The sequence below is a fragment of the Pristis pectinata genome, chromosome 7, assembly GCF_009764475.1.
Source record: "Pristis pectinata isolate sPriPec2 chromosome 7, sPriPec2.1.pri, whole genome shotgun sequence".
Taxonomy (NCBI): Eukaryota; Metazoa; Chordata; class Chondrichthyes; order Rhinopristiformes; family Pristidae; genus Pristis; species Pristis pectinata.
The window spans coordinates 77,254,150-77,278,170 of NC_067411.1; the positions used below are offsets into that span (position 1 = coordinate 77,254,150).

At 44.3% G+C, this 24,021-nt stretch overlaps 1 protein-coding gene across 1 annotated transcript in view; it reads right to left on the reverse strand.

The window, feature by feature from the left end:
* vps13a (vacuolar protein sorting 13 homolog A) overlaps positions 1 to 24,021 on the reverse strand; it is a 283,508-nt gene that overhangs the window by 197,600 nt on the left and 61,887 nt on the right. Inside the window, 4 exon segments of the mRNA XM_052020712.1 lie at positions 2,335 to 2,477; positions 9,614 to 9,708; positions 22,892 to 23,021; positions 23,250 to 23,312. Coding sequence (XP_051876672.1) covers positions 2,335 to 2,477; positions 9,614 to 9,708; positions 22,892 to 23,021; positions 23,250 to 23,312 — 431 coding nt within the window.

Consider the following 24,021-nt stretch of genomic DNA (forward strand, 5'->3'; position numbering starts at 1 on the left):
CTCACAATGATAATATAACACAACTCTCACATTCACTGTCACCTCACAGTGCAACCTGTAACCATTAAAGCAACAGGAAACATTACAGCATTCACTTAATCTACAACTGTAATAATGTCAGTAACGAATAACTTCCTTATGTTTGTTAAGGGAGAATCTGCAAGATAGTTGCAAATGAAATGCACATTTATTTAGTTTTTGGACAGTAATATTAATTGGAAAAAAATACCAATCAGAACTTCAAAAGTTTCTTCGAGAGCAAGAGTTTCAGACAAACAATGCTGCAATGATTCTGATCAAAGTGACCAATGACATCCTGTATGATGTGACACAGGTAATCCACACTTCCTCAGTCTGTAAGCTCTATCACAAATGACTACATATCCCTCTTTAATAGCTTTCTACCATGAGAACACAGATAGTACCATAGATTAGAACTGAACTAAGTGACTATCTCATTGAGGCAAGATAAGCAATATTTATAGTTTCACTGGAATGTGGTGAACCCCAAATATCAATTCTACTATTTCTATTTATTATGCTTGGCAAAATTTCTTAAAATGACACAGCATTAGTTTCCACGTCTGTGAACAACATTTGACCCTTCCAACGTCTCCAAATTGTTGGACTGCTTGTCTACTTGTGTCATCACTTTCAGGAAACTATGTACTTGTACCCCTAGATCTACAACACTCTCCAGGGCTCCACCATTTATTGTGCAAGTCCTGCCCTGGTTTAACTTCCCAAAATGCAATAGCTTGCACTTGCCCAAGTTAAATTCCATCTGGCATTCCTTGGCCCATTTTCACCAGTTGATCTAGATCCAGTTGTAATGTTAGATAACCTTTTTCACTGTCCACTCTACCACTCATTTTGGTGTTATCTGCAAACTTACTAACCATGCCCACTACATTCTCATCCAGATCATTAATATAAATGACAAACAGTGGACCCAGCACTGATCCCTGCAGCACATCACTTGTCACAGGTCTCCAATCAGAAAAACTCTCCATGACCACCCTCTGCCTCCTACCACCAAGCCAATGACACGTGCAAGAGGCAGTGCCATTGCCGTTGTTGATGTAGCACAGAAAGAGTTGGGGAGTGGTGCCAGAGTAGGTTTGGAACAAGGACTGTTCCATGCAGCCATGAAAAGACAGGCTTAGCAAGGACCCATGACTACACTTTTGATTTGTAGAAAGTGAGAGGAATCAAAAGAGAAGTTGTACAGGACTGTTCTGTGGAACACCTGCACTCTGTTCACAACTTCTGGTTGCATATCACTTCAACTCCCCTTCCCATTACTTCACTGTCCTTGGCCTTTCCACTGCCAAGCTGAGGCCAAATGCAGACTAGAACAACACCTCATCTTCCACCTGGGTAGTCTACAATCCAATGACATGAACATTGAATTTTCCAACTTCAGGTAACCCACGCTCCTTGTGCTCCTTCCTCTCTCTTGATCCAACCAGGTCTCCCCCCACAACCCCCCCCCCCCCCAACCTGGTTCCATCTGCCTATCTCACACACATAGTTAACCTACTGGGTCTCCTATCCTCTCCCCCAGCTGGTTTCATCTACCCATCAACCCACACCCTCCTTATCTGGTACCACATGAGATTTCCTCCCTACTTATCAGATTCCTCTTGGGTCTTTACTTATCACTTTCCAGCCTCCATCTCCAGCCCCCTCCTCCCTGGCTCCATCTGCCCCTTCTTTACTTGTTCTTTTTATCTGTCTCTACCCATCATCCACCAGCTGCTGTCTCAAAACCACTCCCTCATCTGTGCGTCATCTTCTCCCCCTCCCCTCAACATGGTTCCACCCATCACCTGCCTCATCCCCTTATACTGGCCATTTCCCCTCTACAAACAGAGTCCTGATTGTCTTGACCAAAAGCATCGATTATTTCTTTCCCTCCGCAAATGCTGTGCAACAAATGCCGTTCCTCCAAGTTTGTTTTTTGATACAAAGCCATGTGGTTGAATTCTATTAAAATATTATGTAGAATCTAATGTTAAGCTTTTGTAACAGATGTGATAACCTACCCAGAATCTGAATGAAATGTTGCACGACAACATATTTAATATGTGAGCCATGAAAGCAGGATCTATCAAGAGGTTACTTTTGCATGGCTAAGATAGAAGCTATTGTCCTAAACAGTATATTATTCCACATTTTTTGTTTCAATTGTAGAGGAAAAAGCATGGAACTGTAACATTAACTGTTTGTCTCCATTACACTGCCTGAATTTAACTCCAGCACTTTTTTGCTTCCATTCAAATATTGAAACAACTTCAAATGAAAGGAAGTTATAAAAGTTGCAAAACTTACTTTATTGCTTGTGCTCCTGGCCTCTGGGTTACCTTTGTACTTAAGTCAATCACAGAAAATTTCATGATCTCTGGCTTGTCCTGCTCTTCTTTGATGGAAATGGACATACTCACTAGCTTCACAGAAAGTTTCACTGCTTCATACTGTGCAATTAATAAAAATCAGGAAAAAAGTTACTTACTGTACAACATAATTTCCAATTTCCAAACATTTAATTATAATAATGTATTTCATGGCACCTTTAGCTACAAGGCATATCACCACATTACAAAATGTTCAAATGGGCAAGGTTTTGAGGAGGATCCTAAAAGGGGTAGAGGAGGTTCATGAGGAATTCCAGAGCTTCAGGGCCAAGGGAGTGGTGGAAAATTAAAATTAAGGACAACAAAAGGCCAGAACATGTTATGCATAGATCTCGGAAGGTTGTGAGAATAGAGGAACTCAGAGACAAATGCTAGGCTTATGGATGGATTTGAAAACAAAGCTGAGAATGTTAAAAGTATGTTGCTAGACTCAGAACCAATATAATTCATAAGCGTGAGAATGATGGGTGAATTGGACAGTATAGAATAGGATAAGGGCAGCAGAGTATTATTCTATAAACAGCAAGGTGTATGTTGCCTTCTGCTGGGTTCAAGCTTACCATTCACAGTCATCTTCAAACGTGGAAAATATCTGCAACTCTCCCATATTTTCTTATGGCCTAAGAGGAGACCATTCAGCCCTTAGAGTCTCGGCCAGATCTCAGACCATCAATCCAATTCCCCAACTTATTTCCCCGCAAGCTATTCTCTCCCACATGCCTATCAACGTCCACCCTGATTCTTCTCTCACCCACCTAGGAGTAATTTGCAGTAGCCAATTAATCTACCAAGCAGCACATCTTTGGGATGCAAGGAAACCAGAGCACCTAAGGGGCACATGCAAACTCCATGGTGACAAAGAGGTCAGAATCAAATCAAAGTTGGTGGAGCTGCACAGTAGCATCACTACCAGTTGTGCCAAAGTGCCACCTAAAAAGGTAATTGGACATACTTGGCCTAATTTGCAAGGTTATGGAGTAAAGAATGAAATGTGAGAATAAACTGGACAGCTCTTCTTTAAAGCCAATACATCCAAGACAAGCTAACTGGCATCCCCTTCTGCTGTATAATCTGTCTCAAGAGGCCAAATGGATCCTTTTATTGGAGCTACAAAATGCCCGAATGTGAAGTGATTTCAAGAATCTCAAACTTTTGCACTGCTACCAAGATATTGTCCAGAAGATCACTATGTCTATTAGTCAATGCATCCCAAGCTCTTCAAAGAGTTTGCAATGGAGATAGCACCGTTAATTATTTTCCAAAAATTTCTTAGATTCTCAAACAGTTCCCACAGATTGGAAAAACGCACATGTAACCTCACAATTTAAGACAGGAAGGAAAATAACAAAATACAGACCATTTTAGCCTGATATCATTTGTAGGGAAAATACCACAATCTAAAAGGGCACTTAGAATAATAAGATTGGGCAGTCAATATGGATTTATGAGAAGGAAACCATATTTGACAAATCTATTAGAGTTTTCTAAAGTTGTAACTGGCAGCACAGATAAGGGGAACCTAGTGGATTGGTATATTTCTTCTTCAACAAGGAGCATATTTGTTCATCCATAAAAAGAGCACATGAAATGAAGCTGAGGATAATACAATGCTGTGGACTGAGAATTGATCAACGCAGAATAAATACTTTGGGAGGCTGCGAAGATGTTTGCAATCTATTTCAATAGGTTCAATGAGGGGATCAAGGGCAATATATTCAGGTTTCCTCATAATGGGCATTTACTATCGAAGGCAAGTTGAAGCAAAGATTATGGTGATTTAGCTTTGCCTCCATGACCAGGGGTGGGAGGAAAAGGAGCCATCCTTCACCAAGGAGATTAGAAAGGCAGGAGGAGGAGGATCTGTTCTCTCATATAGCAATCTCTTTGGCCACCGAGCCTCAGAATCTTACCTTCCAGATACACTGTTTCTTGGCTAGATTGAAGAGTTATTATACAAGTTAAAGTATTGCTACATTTGACTAACTGGCCCTCCTGAGCAGCCTCCTCCTTCTTCTCTAATCTTTGTGAAAGATGACTCCTGGTCATAGAGGCCAAGTCAAGCATTGCTTCATCACCCATGTCTTTGAGGAAAAAATATAGAAGACTTTACCTTAGTAGACCCAAAAAAATCCATTCCACGTCACTGTAGCTCTCAATTGACCCAAATGATTTATTCTCCAAGTGAATCTCTAATGAACTATTAATAATCCCATTCAAAAAGATAGGTGTGAGCTTTCTCCTGCTGCTGAGGCACAGTGCAGAATCACACCAGCATGGACTAGCTTGATAGGACATGTCAAATGTTCATTATACCACAACTAATATCACCCCACATATATGCCTGAAGCTAGGTGATTGGAAGATTCAATGCAATCTATTTGCTGTTTAGAAAACACATCAATTGCGACCAGCTGCACTTAAGTACAAATGTAGAACATCAACAAATTTCTAGGCTGAGATGTTTTTATTAAAATACAAAAACTTAGATTGTAGTTAGGCAAATGTACTTCTTTTGTGTGATGTCCCAAAAATCATATTCAATCCCAGCACCGAAGTTACATGTTGTGGCAACTCACCGTTTAGTCGGGCGAACCGGCTCGGCAGTCGGGTCGCGCGGCGTCGGAGCGACAAGGCCCAAGATGGCGGCGGGCCTCGTCTTTCCGAGCGACGGGGAGAACCCGCGTGCAGGGAAGTCTTGATGACGTAGGACTTACGTCATTGCTGGTTTCAGTGGGCGGGAACAGTCTCCCTTAAAGGGCCCGTGCAAGGCGGGAAAATAAACCACTTCTGTTTGACAATCCTCCGACTAGCGTCTTGTTTTATTTCGCGGTAGCAACCGCTACATTGGTGACCCCGACGGTCCAAACGGATTTTGGACCCGCGCAATGGCCGACAGCACAGCAGCCAACGCAGTGGCCCTCAAGCTGCCCACCTTTTGGTCACTTCAGCCCGGTGTCTGGTTTGACCAGGCCGAAGCACAATTCCACCTTCGGCAGATCACCTCCGACTCCACGAAGTACTACCATGTGGTTAGCTCTCTGGACCAAGAGACAGCTGCCCAGGTTGGAGACTTCATCCACTCGCCTCCGGAGGAAGATAAGTACCCAGCTTTCAAAGACCTTTTGATTCGGACCTTCGGCCTCTCCCGTCGTGAGCGTGCCGCCCGCCTGCTTCATCTGGACGGCCTGGGGGACAGATCCCCATCCACCCTAATGAATGAGATGCTGGCATTGGCCGAGGGACACAAGCTATGCCTGATGTTCGAACAGGCCTTCCTCGAACAGCTCCCCGATGACATCCACCTGTTGTTAGCTGACGCCGACTTCAGCAACCCCCGTGAGGTGGCTGCCCGGGTAGATGTCCTGTGGAGGGACAAGCGCGAGAGCGGCTCGTCCATCAGTCAAATCACCAGGCCGCGAGCCCAACGCCCACCTCGCCCGGCCCCAGCAACAGAGCAACCACACCCCAGGAACGCAGACGACGACACGGGTGACCAGCTGTGCTTCTACCATCAGAGGTGGGGTGCGGAGGCCCGTTGATGCCACCCACCCTGCAAGTTTCAGGGAAACGCCAGGGCCAGCCGCCGCTGATGGCTACAGCGGCTGGCCGCCGACAGAGCCTCCTCTTCGTTCAGGACAAGAAATCTGGACAGCATTTCCTCATTGATACTGGAGCGGAGGTCAATATTTTGCCCCCGACCGGCCGCGACACTCGTAACAGGCCACCCGGTCCTCTACTCAATGCCGCCAACGGTACAACGATACGGTCTTTTGGCACCCATACACTTCAATTACAATTTGGCGGCAGCCGTTTTACCTGGACCTTTACCCTTACCACGGTCGCCCGACCACTCCTAGGAGCTGATTTCTTTTGGGCCCACAACCTGTTAGTTGACCTGCGAGGGAAGCGGTTAGTCCACTCTAGCACCTTCCAGACCTATCCCCTGGGAGAAATCAGCACACCAGCCCCGCGCCTGGACTCCATTTCCCTTCCTGGCGATGATTTCGCCAAGCTCCTAGCCGAATTCCCATCAATTTTGGCACCTTCGTTTACGAATTCTAGGCCCAAACACAGGGTACGACACCACATCATTACTACAGGGCCACCCCTTCAGACCCGAGCACGACGATTACCTCCAGACAAGCTCCGCCTGGCAAAGGAAGAGTTCCGTCACATGGAGGAGCTGGGGATTGTTCGCAGGTCAGACAGCCCCTGGGCCTCCCCCCTGCACATGGTCCCCAAAGCCACCGGAGGGTGGAGGCCCTGCGGCGACTACCGCAGGCTGAATGACGCTACCACCCCAGACCGCTATCCCATCCCTCACATCCAGGACTTCGCAGCGAACTTACACGGGGCCCGCATCTTTTCCAAAGTGGACCTCGTTCGGGGATACCACCAAATCCCGGTCCATCCGGATGACGTCCCCAAGACTGCGATTATCACTCCATTCGGCCTGTTCGAATTCCTTCGGATGCCGTTCGGCCTTAAGAACGCCGCGCAGACCTTCCAGCGGCTGATGGATGCGGTAGGCCGAGACCTGGACTTCGTGTTCATTTACTTAGACAACATACTGATTGCCAGCCATAACCGCCAGGAACACCTTTCCCACCTCCGCCAGCTGTATTCCCGCCTCCGCGATTTCGGCCTCACGATCAACCCGACCAAGTGCCAATTCGGACTTGACTCTATCGATTTCCTCGGCCACAAAATCACCAGCGACGGGGCAACACCCCTACCCGCCAAGGTGGACGCTATCCGCCATTTTGCCTGCCCCGACACAGTCAAAGGCCTACAGGAATTCCTTGGGATGGTCAACTTTTACCATCGATTCATCCCTGCAGCAGCCCGTATCATGCACCCTCTGTTCTCGCTGCTGGCTGGTAAGGGCAAGGACATCACCTGGACTGACGAGGCTGCGGCTGCTTTCGTTAAGGCCAAAGACGCCCTGGCAGACGCCACGATGCTTGTACACCCCAGGACTGACGTCCCGACTGCCCTCACAGTAGATGCGTCCAACACCGCGGTGGGTGGGGTACTGGAACAGCTACTCGAAGGCCGCTGGCAACCCTTGGCATTTTTCAGCAAGCACCTTAGACCGCCCGAACTGAAGTACAGTGCTTTTGATCAGGAACTTCTAGCGCTGTATCTGGCGGTCCGGCATTTCCGATACTTTCTAGAAGGCAGGCCTTTCACCGCTTTCACCGATCATAAGCCTCTGTCCTTTGCCTTCTCCAAAGTCTCCGATCCCTGGTCAGCTCGTCAGCAGAGACATTTATCCTACATTTCCGAATTCACAACTGACATCCAACATGTCTCCAGAAAGGATAATGTCGTTGCTGATGCACTTTCCAGACCAACCATCCACAACCTATCCTTGGGTGTCGACTACACGGCCCTAGCTGACGCACAGCAAGCCGACGACGAACTGCCCAGCTACAGAACCGCAGTCTCGGGTCTGCAGCTCCGAGATTTCTTGGTTGGTCCAGGTCAGCGGACCCTACTTTGCGACGTTGCGACTGGTCAGCCCCGCCCTATAGTCCCTGCAGCCTGGCGGAGACACGTTTTTGACTCGGTACATGGGTTGACGCACCCGTCCATCAGATCTACTGTCCGACTGGTCGCCAGCAAGTTTGTCTGGCATGGCCTGCGCAAACAGGTCAGTGAGTGGGCCAGGACTTGTCCACACTGCCAGACGTCAAAAATCCAGCGACACACCAAGGTCCCACCACAGCAGTTCGAGCCTACCCGTAGGAGGTTCGACCACATACACGTCGACCTCGTGGGCCCTCTGCCGGTTTCAAGAGGAGCCCGGTACCTCCTTACCATCGTGGACCGGTTCACGAGGTGGCCTGAGGCAACCCCCCTCACTGACATCACAACTGATTCCTGCGCCCGGGCGCTGCTCACAACTTGGGTCTCACGTTTTGGTGTTCCGGCCCACATCACTTCAGACAGAGGCACCCAATTCACTTCCAGTTTCTGGGCTGCATTAGCGAACCTGCTAGGGACGCAGCTGCACACCACCACGGCCTACCATCCTCAATCAAACTGGTTGGTGGAACGTTTTCACCGCCATCTGAAATCAGCCTTGATGGCCCGCCTGAAGGGTCCTAACTGGGTTGACGAGCTGCCTTGGGTCCTGCTTGGCATACGCACTGCCCCCAAAGAAGACCTCCGCACTTCGTCAGCTGAGCTTGTGTACGGGGCGCCCATAGTTGTCCCCGGGGATTTCATACCTGCCCTTCGGGACCAAGGGGAACAACCCCCAGCAGTCCTACAAAGACTGCGCGAGAAGCTTGGCGACTTGGCCCCGATTCCCACCTCACGGCACGGTCAAGCCCCATCCTGCCAGCCCAAGGAACTACGGGACTGTAAGTTTGTTTTCGTTCACAGGGGCACACCTCGGGCGCCATTGCAACGACAATATGAGGGACCGTTCCGAGTCGTACGGAATAACGGATCCACCTTTATTTTGGACATTGGAGGCAGGGAACAGGTTTTCACGGTGGACCGCCTCAAACCGGCCCATTTGGATCTGCAACAACCTGTCGAGGTTGCAACGCCGCGACGCAGAGGCCGGCCCCGAGCGGCAGCTGGCACAGCCCACTGACCTTGGGGACTGTATCGCCGGTTCTGGGGGGGGTTGTGTGGCGACTCACCGTTTAGTCGGGTGAACCGGCTCGGCAGTCGGGTTGCGCAGCGTCGGAGCGACGAGGCCCAAGATGGCGGCGGGCCTCGTCTTTCCGAACGACGGGGAGAACCCGCGCATGGGAAAGTCTTGATGACGTAGGACTTATGTCATTGCCGGTTGTTTTGGGCGGGAACAGTCTCCCTTAAAGGGCCCGCGCAAGGCGGGAAAATAAACCACTTCTGTTCGACAATCCTCCGACTAGCGTCTTGTTTTATTTCGCGGTAGCAACCGCTACAATGTCATCATTTTCTCCATCATTGCATTAGCGGAATAGTCAAAGTTAAAGCAAACAAAAGGAGTTTTGTTTTACACCTTCTTTAAATAACCTTGTGAGAAAAGAGCAGGATATATTATAGGAAAATGTACAATTATCAAGTAAAAGGCCAATTGTGTTTTACGAAAGGTTCCTAAATCTGCAGTGATTGGGTAATTTCAGTATTATTTCTTTAAGTACCCCTTAGTTTCAGGAACTTTAGGAACTTGAATTCCTAACTATTATACATACTCTTTTTGGCATCGTAGGATCCACTGCAGCTTCGCTGTATCCAATTGCTGTATAGAGTTTAGACTTCTCTTCAGGTGTCATCAATAAATCAATTCCTGAGAATAAACATTTGAAAGAGTTATAAACACTGCATCATGTTATAAAATTGCTATTTCAGTAAAACAGGAATAAAGACTACACAATTTGACAGTTCTACTCTTCAATATATCAGTTCCATTCATGTCCTGAGGATTTCTGTGCATGCTTGCAGAAAAGGCCCGGATAACACTCAGATGTGGGCTGAGAAGTGACAAATAACACCAAAGAACAAGGTAATATCAATCTCTATAAACAAATTCCAGACACCTACCTTTGCCATTCAATGGTATCTTTTATATTACAGCTGCATTAGTGAAAATCTGCACTCCAGAAATAGGTGTCCCACATACCAAGCTGATCCATAGTACAATTAAAATGCTATGTAAAATTGCACTGGTGTATTATCTACACAAAAAGAGCAGGGCAAATTCAATTTGGTGAATTAACACCCAGTCTATTCTCAAAGTCACAAAAGGTAGTATCAAGTGTTATCAAGCAGAACTTATTCTCCAATAACCTGATCATCAGTGACCAGTTTATTGAGTTTCACCAGAACTACCTTGGTCCAGACCTCATCACACACTTGATCCAAACATTACCAAAAAGCTAAATTCCAGAGGTGAGAGTGACTGGCCTTGATGTCAAGGCAGCATTTGACAGGATGACATTTAGGAACCCTGGTAAAACTGAAATTAATGGGCATCAAGTGAAAACACTCCGATGGCTGGAGACATTTCACACAGATGATGGCTTTTATCATTGTTGGTTAATCATCCCAGCCCCAAGACATAATTGAAGAAGTGTCCTTGGCCCAACCATCTTCAACTACTTCAATAATTTTGCTTTGTTCACGGGGTCACAAATGAATATGTTCACTGATAATTGCACAATGCTGAATTCCATTTGCACCTCCTCAGCAAATGAAGCAACCTATGTTTGCAATTCAGAAAGGCAACATTCAGATGCATGGTTAAGATGCACGGTTAAGATGCACGAGGTCCACAGTAACTTGGTAGTTTGTGTTCAGAATTAGCTTGCCCATAGAAGACAGAGGGTAGTGGTGGAAAGGTATTATTCTGGCTGGAGGTCTGTGACCAGTGGTGTTCTGCAGGGATCAGTGCTGGGCCTCTATTGTTTGTGATATATATATATATATAAAAATGACTTGGATGAAAATGTAGATGGGTGGGTTAGTAAGTTGGCACAAAAATTTGTGGAGTTGTGTATGGTGTAGAGGGCTGTCCTAGAATACAGCAGAATATAGATCAGTTACAGATGTGGATGGAGAAATGGCAGATGGAGTTCAAAGTGTGAGGTGTTGCATTTTGGGAGGTCAATAGCAAGAACAAAATATACAGTTAATGGAAGGACCCTTAATGTACAGAGGGATCTTGGGGCCCAAGTCCATAGCCCCCTGAAATTTGTGGAGTTGTGTATGGTGTAGAGGGCTGTCCTAGAATACAGCAGAATATAGATCAGTTACAGATGTGGATGGAGAAATGGCAGATGGAGTTCAAAGTGTGAGGTGTTGCATTTTGGGAGGTCAATAGCAAGAACAAAATATACAGTTAATGGAAGGACCCTTAATGTACAGAGGGATCTTGGGGCCCAAGTCCATAGCCCCCTGAAAGTGGCCACACAAGTAGATCGGCTGGTAAAGGCAGCATATGGCACACTTGCCTTCATTGGTCAGGGCACTGAGTACAAGAGCCAGGAAGTAATGTTGAAGTCATATGAAACTTTGGTTAGGCTACACTTAAGAGTATTGTGTACAATTCTTACTGCCCCATTACAGGAAGGATGTGGAGGCTTTGGAAAGGGTGCAGAAGAGGTTTACCAGGATGCTGCCTGGATTAGAGGGTATGAGCTATAAGGAGATGTTAGAAAAACTTGGGATGTTTTCCTTGAAGCGTCAGAGACTGAGGGGAGACCTGATAGAAATTTTATAAAATGATGACAGGCATAGATAGGGAAGACTGTCAGAATCTCTTTCCCAGGATAGAAAAGTCAATTACTGGAGGATATGCATTTAAGGTGATGGGGAGAAGTTTAAAGGAGAGGTGCAGGGCAAGTTTTTTTTAAAACAGCGTAGTAGGTTCTTGTAACAGGCTACCAAGGGTAGTGGTGGAAGCAGATACAATAGTGGCATTTAAGAGGCTATTAGACACACAAATATGCACGGAATGGAGGGATATAGATCACGTATAGGTAGAAGAGACTTAGTTTACTTCGGCATTGTGTTCCACACAGGCATTGTGGGCCTAAGGGCCTGTTATGCTGTACTGTTCTATGTTCTATTCAGGAATAGGCTTGTAAGTGGCAAGTAAAATTTGCACCATAGAAGTGCCAGCAATGACCATCTCCATCAAGATAGTCTAACCACCTCCCCTCGACATTTAATTGAATTACAATCACCAAGTCCACCACCAATATCCTGGGGGTTATCATTGATCAGAAACTCAAATGGACTAATGAAACAAATACCATGGCTACAACATTAAGTCAATGGCTGGGTTTCTGCAAGAACAACTTGCCTAACATCAAAAGCTTTTTCACCATCTTTAATCATGAGCCTGATGTAATACTCTTCCCTTGAATAGGTACAGCTCCAACAATACTCAAAACCTCAACACCATTCAGAACAAAGCAGACCAGTTGAATGGCACCATCAAATTACCATAAACATGCTTTCTTTACACTACCAGCACACAATGGCTACATTGTGTAACATCTACAAAATTCAATGCAATTACTCACCTAAGCCATTCAGACATCACCTCCCAAGCCTATGAAACCTAACTACCAAGAACATGAGCAGCAGGCACAAGGGAATACCAATGCCTGCAAAGTCCCCTCCAAGTGGCACACTATTTATTTGAAATTATTTTGCAGGTCCTTCATCATCACTGGATCTAAATTTTGTATTACCTACCCAACAGCACGAGTACCTTCATCATATTTCAAAAGTAGTTTCTCCATGTTGGAAGATGACTCAACATGAGGGGACTAGACTGGCTCTTCTGCAGCCATAGAAACCATAGAAAAACTACAGCACAGAAAACAGGCCATTCGGCCCTTCTAGTCTGTGCCGAAACATTATTCAGCTAGTCTCATTTACCTGCCCCCAGCCCATACCCTTCCAGACCTCTCTTGTCCATGTATCTATCCAACTTACTCTTAAAAGCTAAGAGCGAGCCCACATTTACCACATCAGATGGCAGCCCATTCCACACTCCCATAGACACAAATCCAGAGTATTGTGCTGCCTCGCCAGTGCCAGGGGCAAGGTATCACAGAACAATTGTAGGGTGTTCTGATGTAATGGGGGCTGGATAAATAGCCAAAGGTCATGCTTCATATTTGTATTAATAACATACAGTAGGTTAAAAAAGAGAGGATGACATCCTACAGACACAAGACTGCAGATGCTGGAATCTGGAGCAACAAACTATCTGCTGGAGGAACTCAGCAGATTGAGGTCTGTCTCTCTGTGTCTAGGAAAGAGGAGTAACTGTCAATATTTCAGGTCAAAACTCATCCTGCAAATTGAATTTAGGGAGCTAGGCAGGAGATTAAGGAGCAAAAACTGTAAGACTGTAAACTCTATGATGCTAGTGCATATGGAAAAAGAGGATAAGTGACTTATGAAAAAGAGGATAAGTGTGGCTTAAAGGGATGGTGAAGGAAAGAAGAAGGAGAAGGAGGTGGAGAAGGCATAGATACAGGTCGTATACAGAAAGAAAACTAAATCAGTCCAGAAATTGATGTGATAAAGCACAAGGAAGGAAGGAACGCAAGACTAAATTGCACCTACTTTAATGCAGATTCTGAATAGTAAGGCATCTGATTTTTGATCAGCATGTGGGATTATGATATTGTGCTATCACAGAAACATGGCTGAAAGGAGAGCAGGAATAGCAATTCATCTTTCTCAGTACAGAATCTCCAGTCATGACAGCGGGAATGTAAAAGAGGTGGTAGCATAGCAATACTGATGAAAGCGTCCACCACTACAGTAATAAGGAGAATATCCTTGAAAGCTTTTAAATGAGGCCACCTGCATAGAGCTTAAAAAGCCAAAAGATTTGCTGTTGGAATACTGTGCGTCTCCAACTAGGCAGGAGATAGAGCAAATAATGCAGACAAATCACAATGAGAGACAAAAGTAACAGGATTATATTGGTATAAACTAACTGGGAATGCCTTTGAGTGAAAAGACTTAGCAGAATTGAAATTTTTGAAGTGCATCCAAGAGAGCATTTTGAACCACTATTACAGAAGGGCAGTACTGAACCTAATCTTAAAGAATATGGTGGGCATGTTATTGAGGTGGCAGCATTTTGGAGATAGCACTCAAGTGTTATGGGAGTTGTGGAAAAGAATTTCAGGACCATCCTTATTAAAGTCCTGCATTAAGGGAAGGCAGATTACAATATCCTAAAACAGGACCTGGCAAAAATAGATTGGGAGCAGCTTCTTTCAGACAAATCTATACCAAAGAAGTGGGAATCATCTCAAAGTGAAAAATTTTGAAGGCCAATGTGTTCCTGTAAGGGTGAAAATTAAGGACAACAAGTACAAAGAACAGAGGGTTGGATAAAAGAAGCACATGTCAGGTAGAGAGAAATGAAAACAGCTAGGCCCTTCGGGATTATTGAAAGTGTGTTTTTGGAAGGGGAGGGGTGGGGACAAAGAAATTAGGGGGACAAAGAAATTAGGGGGACAAGTCACCATTTACAAAAAAAAAAGTTGGCGATATTAGATGTCTTGGTGGCTTAATGTTGGATTATTCTCCAGTGTGATGAGATCTTCCCAGGCTGCCATGGAAGGTAAGGGAACAATATGCTGGAGGTCAGACAGATTTTTAAATCTTCACTGGCCACAGGTGAGGTGCCAGATAACTGAAGGACAGCAAATGAGATGCCTTAATTTATGGATAATCCAGGTAATTACAGGCATGCTAATCTAATGTTAATGCTAGGGATTTTCTTTCCAAAAACTTTCAAGGGACGAGATTAACGTACACTTGGAAACGTAGGGATTAATCAAAGATAGGCATGGTGCTGTTATGGGGGAATCCCGCCTGACCAATTTGAATGACTTTTTGTTTGAAGAAGTAATAAAATTCATTGCAAAAGGCAGTAGAGTTGATGTAGTTGACATGAACTTTACTAAAGCCTTTAAATAAGGTCCCTCATGGGTGACCGATCCAGAAGATTAGAGTTCATGGAATCCAAGTAAAGTTGGATCCAAATTGGCTTAGTAATAGGAGACAGAGGGCAATGATGGAGGGTTACTTTTATGATTAGAAACCTCTGACCAGTGTTGTACCACAGGGATCAGTGCTAGGACTCTGTTTGTTATATATAATAATGATTTTGATGTGAATGTAGGAGGTATGATTAGTAAGTCTGCAGATGACACAAAAATCAGTGAGTTTGTTGATAGGAAGATAGTCTGGGTTACAGAAATGCTTCTGATCAGTTGGTAAAATGAGCAGATGGAATTTAATCCTGACGAGTCAGAGGTGATGCACTTTGGAAGGACTAATAAGGATGGGACATGCACAATGAATGGTTGGGCCCAAGGGAGTATTGAGGGACAAAGGGATCAGTGTACCTGTCCAAGGATCCCTGACATGGCAATACGGGAAGATGAGGTGAAGGTGGCATACAGGATACTTGCCTTCATTAGCCAGGGCCTAGAGCTGGGAGGTTACGATGCAACATTATAACACACTGGTTATGCCACAGCTGAAATACTGTGACCAATTCTGGTTGCCACACAATGGAAAGGATGTGATTGTATTGGAGAGGGTGCAGAGGAGATACACCAGGGTAATGCCTGGGATACAGCATTTCAGTTATGAGACAACACTGAATAAATTGGGTTTGTTTTCCTTGGAGTGGAGAAGGATGAAGGAGGGACTTGGATAAGTGCAAAATTATGAGAGCTACAGACAGGATAGATTCCAAGAAATGTTTCCCCTTAGCAGGGGTGTTCAAAATCAGAAGGCCCAGGTAAGGGGTTTAGAGGGAATCAGAGAAACTTTTTCATCTAGACAGTGGTTGGAATCTGGAATACTGCCTAAAGTGGTGGAGAGAGCAGGTAATCTCACAATATTCAAGTATCTAAATCACTTGGATCATCAAGATACGGAAGACTATGGACCAGATGTTGGTAAATGGGATTACGCGGGTGGGTACCTGAGAGTTGGCATGGACATGGGTGGACCAATAGGCCAGTTTATGTGCTGTATGACTATGACTGCAGTGGTTCGAGGCAGCAGATTATCACCATTTTCTTGTGGGTGATTAGGAATGAATAATCAAAGCTGGCCATACCAGCAATAATGCCCAGAACCCAAAAAAATGACCAACTTTTTGTTTTAATGGGATTATCACCAATATCCAGGAAGTTCACCATTAATCAGAAAACCAAAAATCAGACACAAAGCTGGTAATCTGAAATAAGAACAGGAGATGCTGAAATACTTAGGAGATCAGACAGGATTTGTGGAAGGAGTAACATACTTAATGTTTTAGGTTGAAAACCCTTCAGAATTGGGAAGAGATAAAAATTCTTTAGTTTTAAGTTTTAGAAGTGTGGGGAGCGATGGACAGCACAACAGGAAAGAGGGTTTATGGAGGCAGTTAGATGGTGATTATGCTTTTTTATCTGTACTAATGGGAAAAAAAACTGAGCCAGTATCACAGATGGATGATTTATAGCAGAAATGGTCTGTTCTGATCCAGAGAGAGGAGGCAGGCTACCAACATTTTCTGTTCTTGTGCCACTAATCAGAAAGTCAGCTGGTCCAGTGGTTATATGGGCCCGTCAGAGGGTGGGTATCCTACATCGTGAATCATCTGCCTATATCCAAAGTCTTTCTACCACTACAAGACAAGTCCACAGCATGATGAAATATGCTTTATTTGCCTTCATGAGTGCAGTCCTAAAAAAGTCATGGAGCAACTGAATGATTGATATCCACTCTACAAGTAGCACAGTGGCTTCAGGTTGTTATATCTATCAAATGCACAGCATTCACCCACCTCAGCTACTCAAACAGTACCTCTGAAACCCATAACCTCTGCCACCAAGGACAAGGGCAGCAGGCATATAGGAAGACCACCAGCTGTAGGTTTCTCTGAAGGTTACATACCCAATAGCATTAGCAGACTACCTTGAGAAAGGACTTCAGCAGTTCGAGCTGACTTACTACCATTTTCTGAAGTACAAGACTACTGCCTTTGCAAGTGATAATCCACATCCAGAAATTCAATAATGCTCACAGAAATTAAAGTTCTGTAGGTGTACATTATACATGAAGTAAACCACAGTGCAAACAATTTTAAAATCAAGCAAGCAAAAATACAAATTTAATTGCTGACAATGGGGGCTATTTCAATAGCCTTGCTAATTATCCTGATCTAGGATTAAACTATCATTGGGCCCATGGAATTCAGTTTTCTAAAGACATATTAGCACAATGTGATACCTTTGACACTTTCCAGGGTATTTGACCTGGACACAGGCAGTATAGCATGGGTGGATATTATTTACTTGACCCCAAACTGAAGCTTTGACAACCATTAACAGCAGGCTGTTTGATTATAGTATTGAATGGATAGACTTTCCCTCCAGTCCCTCAGCTTTAGAAATGTCGTGGTTTGCTTAAGAGCAACCTATTCATTTTAACTTAGTTGTGTGCTATAATAACTTATGTGCTATGATAATTTGATAATTATTTTATAAAAATTATTTCAAAACAGCAAGGTATTGCTGGGTGGGGCAATGGGCTGTGTTCTGGAGCTTGGTTTATTCTCACAACCCATGTTGTCTTGCAGATGGGCCACAAAGTGGAGGCTTCCAGCATGGCCCTTTCCATGTGTAGCACCAGAATCAAGGGTAGGCATAGGTTTAGCACAGGAGCTTACTAATAGGTAGCAGGTCAATTTAAACATAATTTAACCTAATAAGAACTCCAATTGTGTGGCATTGCTCGTGAAGCTGAATTCAACTATGAAAAAGCCATCAGTCTGGCATTCCTCAACAGACTGCAACATTATTGTTCAAGATTAATTAAGAGCTAACTGTACTTGTGATACATCATCACGTCAGCAGATCAGAGTTTTAACTGCCTTTGTAAGCTACATGTTTCAGAAGTCTTCTTCACCCTCATCATGCTCAACATTTCCACATGCTTAATGGGTTTTCTCAGTGATGCAAGACAAGGCAAGCAGAAGCATTTCCTTTCCATCCCTATTCACAGATGAGTATGTATGGCATGATCAACAACAATTTTGTTTTTTTTTAAATATATAACTTATCATACACTCCAGTCCCAAGAAAGGTTTAAAATGTTTATGTTCTTCTCGCAATTTTGGAAGGATGTTCAATTTTCTTAAGCATATCACCTTCACAGTGAACATTATTAAGCTATAAAAAAAAGACAAAGATGTCCAAAGATGTTCTAGGGTCCAGGAGGCAAATAGATGGGTGACTGTGAGGGGAGAGAAAGAGAAAGGGAACAGGTAGACAGAGCAGAGGACCCCAGAGGCTGTTCCACTCAAAAACAGGTATTCCACTATGGTTGCTGTTGAGGGGGATGACCTGCAGGGATCAAGCGGCAGTTGCCAGGTCTCTGGCACTGGGACTGGTCCTGCTGCTCAGAAGGGAAGGGAGGAGAAGAGGAGGGCAATAATGATAGGGGACTCGATAGTCAGGGGAACAGACAGGAGGTTCTGTGGACGTGAGTGAGAATCCCAGATGGTATGTTGCCTCCCAGGTGCCAGGGTCCAGGATGTCTCTGATCAGGTCCACAGCATTCTTGTGCGGGAGGGAAAGCAGCCAGAAGTCATGGTACATGTTGGTACCAATGACATAGGTAGAAAGAGGGATGAGGTCCTGAAAAGTGAGTTTAGGGAGCTAGGCAGAAGGCTGAAGAACAGGACCTCAAAAAGGTAGCAATCTCAGGATTGCTGCCACGTGATAGTGAAGGTAAGAATAAAAGGAGATGGCAGATGAATGCGCGGCTGAGGAGTTGGTGAGGGGGCAAGGTCTTAGATTTTTTGGATCATTGGGATCTCTTCTGGGGAAGGTGGGACCTGTACAGATTGGATTACACCTGAACTTGAGGGGGACCAATATCCTTGCAGGCAGGTTTGCTAGTGTGGTTCGGCAGGGTTTAAACTAGTTTTCAAGGGGGATGGGAACCAGAGGGATAGGTCAGTGGAAGAAGTCCATGGAGTAAAGCCAGATCTAACATATAGAGAGGCTTTGAGGAAGGAGGAGCAGAGTATAAGGTATAAAAGTAGTAAGGTGGATGGGCTAAATTACATTTACTTAAATACAAGAAGCATCAGGAATAAGGGTGATGAACTGAGAGCTTGGATAAATACATGGAACTATGATATTGTGGTTCCTGCAGAGACTTGGCTGTCACCAGGGCAGGAATGGACACTAAATATTCCCAGATTTCAGTGTTTTAAGGGATGGGGGGGGGGGGGGGGAGGAGGGGTGGTGTTACTGGTCAGGGATACTATTACAGTTGCAGAAAGGGTGGATAATGTAGCAGGATCCTCTCTAGAGTCAGTATGGGTGGAAGTTAGGAACAAGAAATGAGCAGTTAACTCTACTGGGAGTATTCTTATAGGCCCCCTGGTAGCAGCAAGGATACTGAGGAGCAGCTCAGGAGGCAGATTTTGGAAAGGTGCAAAAATAACAGGGTTGTTATCATGGGAGACTTCAACTTCCCAAATATTGATTGGCACCTGCTTAGTACCAAAAGTTTAGACGGGGCAGAGTTTGTTAAATGTGTCCAGGACGGATTCCTGTCACAGTATGTTGACAGGCCAACTAGAGGGAATGCCATATTAGATCTAGTATTAGGTAACGAACCTGGTCAGGTGACAGATCTCTCAGTGGGGGAGCATTTGGGGGACAGCGACCACCACTCCCTAACCTTTAGCATTGTCATGGACAAGGATAGGAGCAGAGAGGACAGGAAAATATTTAATCGGGGAAGAGCAAATTATCAGGCTATAATGCTAGAACTTGCGAGTGTGAATTGGGATGACATTTTTGAAGGGAAATGTACTATGGAGATGTGGTTGTTGTTCAGGGATCTCTTGCAGGATGTTAGGGATAAATTTGTCCTGGTGAGACAAAGAAAGAAAGAATGGCAGGGTGAAGGAACCATGGTTGACAAGAGAGGTGGAACATCTAGTTAGGAGGAAGAAGGCAGCATACATAAGGTTTAGGCAGCAAGGATCAGATAGGTCTCTTGAGGAATATAGGGTAGCAAGAAAGGAACTTAAGAAGGGGCTGAGGAGAGCAAAAAGGTGACATGAAAAAGCCTTGGCGAGTAGGGTTAAGGAAAACCCCAAGGCATTTTTCACTTATGTGAAGAGCAGATGTGACAGGAGTAAATGTAGGACCGATTAGGGATAAAGATGGGAAGATGTGCCTGGAAGGTGTGGAAGTGGGTGAGGTCCTCAATGAATACTTCTCTTCAGTCTTCACCAAGGAGAAGGGCCTTGATGACGCTGAGGACAGTGTTGGTAAGGTTAATGTTCTAGAGCATGTTGATATCAAGAGAGGATGTGTTGGAGCTGTTAGAAAATATTAGGACAAATAAGTCCCCGGGGCCTGATGGAATATTCCCCAGGCTGCTCCACGAGGTGAGGGAGGAGATTGCTGAGCCTTTGGCTAGGATCTTTGAGTCCTCGTTGTCCACGGGAATGGTACCGGAGGATTGGAGGGTGGCAAATGTTGTCCCCTTATTCAAAAAAGGTAGTACGAATAGTCCAGGGAATTACAGACCAGTGAGCCTTACGTCTGTGGTGGGCAAGCTGTTGGAAAGGATCTTAGAGATAGGAGCTATGGGCATTTAGAGAATCATGGTCTGATCAGAGACAGCCAGCATGGCTTTGTGAAGGGCAGATCATGCCTCACAAGCCTGATAGTGTTCTTTGAGGAGGTGACCAGACAGATTTGTGAGGGTAATGCAGTAGATGTGGTCTACATGGATTTTAGTAAAGCATTTGATAAGGTTCCACGTGGTAGGCTTCTTCAGACAGTCAGAAGGCATGGGATCCAGGGAGGCTTGGCTGTGTGGATTCAGAATTGGCTTGCCTGTAGAAAGCAGAGGATTGTGGTGGAGGGACTGCATTCAGATTGGAGGGCTGTGACCCACAAGGATCAGTTCTGGGACCTCTGCTTTTCGTGATTTTTGTTAATGACTTGGATGAAGGGGTAGAAGGGTGGGTTGGCAAGTTTACAGATGACACAAAGGTTGGTAGTGTTGTGGATGGTGTAGAGGATTGTCAAAGATTGCAGAGGGACATTGACAGGATGCAGAGCTGGGCTGAGAAGTGGCAGATGGAGTTCAATCCGGAGAAGTGCGAGGTGGTACACTTTGGAAGGACAAACTCCAAGGCAGAGTAGAAAGTTAATGGCAGGATTGTTGGTAGTGTGGAGGAGCAGAGGGATCTGGGGGTCCATATCCACAGATCCCTGAAAGTGGCCTCACAGGTGGATAGGGTAGTTAAGAAAGCTTATGGGGTGTTAGCTTTCATAAGTCGACGGATCAAGTTTCAGGGCCGCAAGGTAATGATGCAGCTCTATAAAACTCTGGTTAGACCACACTTGGAGTACTGTGTCCAGTTCTGGTCGCCTCATTATAGGAAGGATGTGGAAGCGTTGGAAAGGGTGCAGAGGAAATTTACCAGGATGCTGCCTGGTTAAGAGAGTATGCATTATGAGGAGAGACTAAGGGAGCTAGGGATTTACTCTTTGGAGAGAAGGAGGATGAGAGGAGACATGATAGAGGTGTGCAAAATATTAAGAGTGGACAGCCAGCACCTCTTTCCCAGGGCTCCAATGCTCAACACAAGAGGGCATGGCTTTGAAGTAATGGATGGGAAGTTCAAGGGAGATATCAGAGGAAGGTTTTTTTTTTACCCAGAGAGTGGTTGGTGCATGGAATGCGCTGCCTGGGGCGGTGGTGGAGGCAGGTACATTGGTCAAATTCAAGAGATTACCAGATAAGCATATGGCGGAATCTAAAATAGAGGGATACGTGGGAGGAAGGGGTTAGACAGTCTTAGGCAAGGTTTAAAGGTCGGCACAACACTGTGGGCCGAAGGGCCTGTAATGTGCTGTACTGTTCTATGATTCTATGTTCTATGTATTTAAAGAAACAAAATCATATCAAAGAGAATGACAAAAAACAAACTATTATGGATGCTGTAATTCAAAAATAAAAAATTCCAGAAATAATTGCAGGTAAGATAACATCTGCTAAGTTAGAAATAAGTAATATTTAAGGATGATGAACCTTTAGCAGAACTGGGAGTTTTTAACTTTATGAACAAGTAAGGAAATAAGCAGAAAAGGTCAGGGAAGAGGAAGAACAAAGGTTTGATGAAATAAATCGAGAAACCAAGATGCTATCCTTGAAAATCTAAAAAACTGCAATACTGGAAATCTAAAGAAAAACAGAAAACGTTGGACGAAGGTCTCCGACGATGAAACTGCATTATGAACTCTGAATACAGCAGATCAAATTGAATGATGTACAAGTAAATTGCTGTTTCACCTGGCAAGATCATTAATATGTGCAAGGAGAGGAAATGTTAGGACCATAATTCTATCACCTACAGTTGCATTAAAAAAATGAACAGGCGTTATTTGTGGCACAAGAAAGGACTGGATCATCCCTTCAAAATACTGAAATGGAGAGCAGCTGGTAGGTTTGTTCTTTACTCAAGGTGGCATAGGATATGAAAAGTAGTAGGATACAAGGCGAGGTTAAGGGAGGCTTTATATTTTGGGAGGAAGGAGGAGAGAATGAGCAGAAACACAAGAAAAAGGACACACGATCTTGGGCACCATTAACCACTGAGATGGAGAATCAACCACTAACTTCATAGGCAAAGATGCAATAGACAAAATAATCAAAGAGGATACTCATATTAAAAGAACATTCATATCAGAAGTATATGCCTTACACCCCACCCAACACTTTTCATGCCCTTCACCCACTGCTCCCAGGCTTTCTTGCCTCACCTCTTAGCTCAGACTTCTACAGAGTTCAACATCTCACAAAACCAACAAATCCATTTACCATCAGCATTTTTATATATCACATTTAAATTAAGAATGCTTTGAACAAGGAAAATTAAAATTTTGTACCAGATTTTGAATCACGTGGTTTCTCTTCTTTGCCTCCTGCCCAGCTCCAAGCCCAAGCAAACCATCCTCCAGAGTTATCTTCCTCAACCTTTGCACCAGGTCTGTAAATCTTATACCCTGCTTTCATTGCCTAGAAAATTTAATAACTTTTATTTAAAATTGCTGTACACAAAGCAGCAAGTTTTACACTTATCGATACTGCTTTGCTGATCAACTATGCAAAGCAGATTTAATAATATTTTTTAAAAAGTGAAACAATTACATTTCTATATTTAAATGTATAATTTATTAAATTACTTTTCTCTTATCAAAAAGAGAACCATTTTTCATATTGGAGATCAATTTAGATCTCAAATACCTCCACTTCTGCCTGTTGTCTTGCGAGTGTAATATTGAACAAATCAAGCTCCCTTTCAAGTTCCTGTAAGGAAAAATATTGCAGCAGTTCAGGATATTAACATTAGGTTTTTCATGATAAACACAACAATCTACAGACTTCTTATAGCTTAGGGGCACAAAAAAAAAAGCTGCTGGAGGAACTCAGCAGGTCAGGCAGCATCTGTAGAGGGAAATGGACAGTTGGCGTTTTGGGTCTTGTGTCTCCATATCTTGTGGCTTATTTACTGATGGCTTCAAAAGTAATTATGATAAAAAAAAATCCCAATTCCTCTAACACATTCAACAGTCGCAAATCAGGACATGGTGTAAATATGCTGGGTCCCGGCAAGAAACATACCCGAACTCTATCCAAAACAGTACTAGAAGAGTATATGTACTTACACCAATTATCATTTGCAAGAATGATGAAAATAGATTCAATAAGAACTTCAGGAAGCTAATAAATAAATGGAAGGGGGAAAACAAAAAAACCATGGGTTAAGGGTAGTCCTCAAAAAGCCAGCACAGGTACAATGTGCCAAATGGCTTTCAGTGTTCTCACATTCTATATACAATCAAGCATCAAAGCCAATGTTCCTAGAAGTGCATGTGTATAAGGACATTAATTCAGAAGTGCACTGGGCTCAAATGCAATACTATATTCAAACAACCTGTTATAATAGTTGTCAAAGCTTCACTTTTGGGTCAAATAAATAATATCACAGCATAATTAATGTGGGCATAGATGGGTT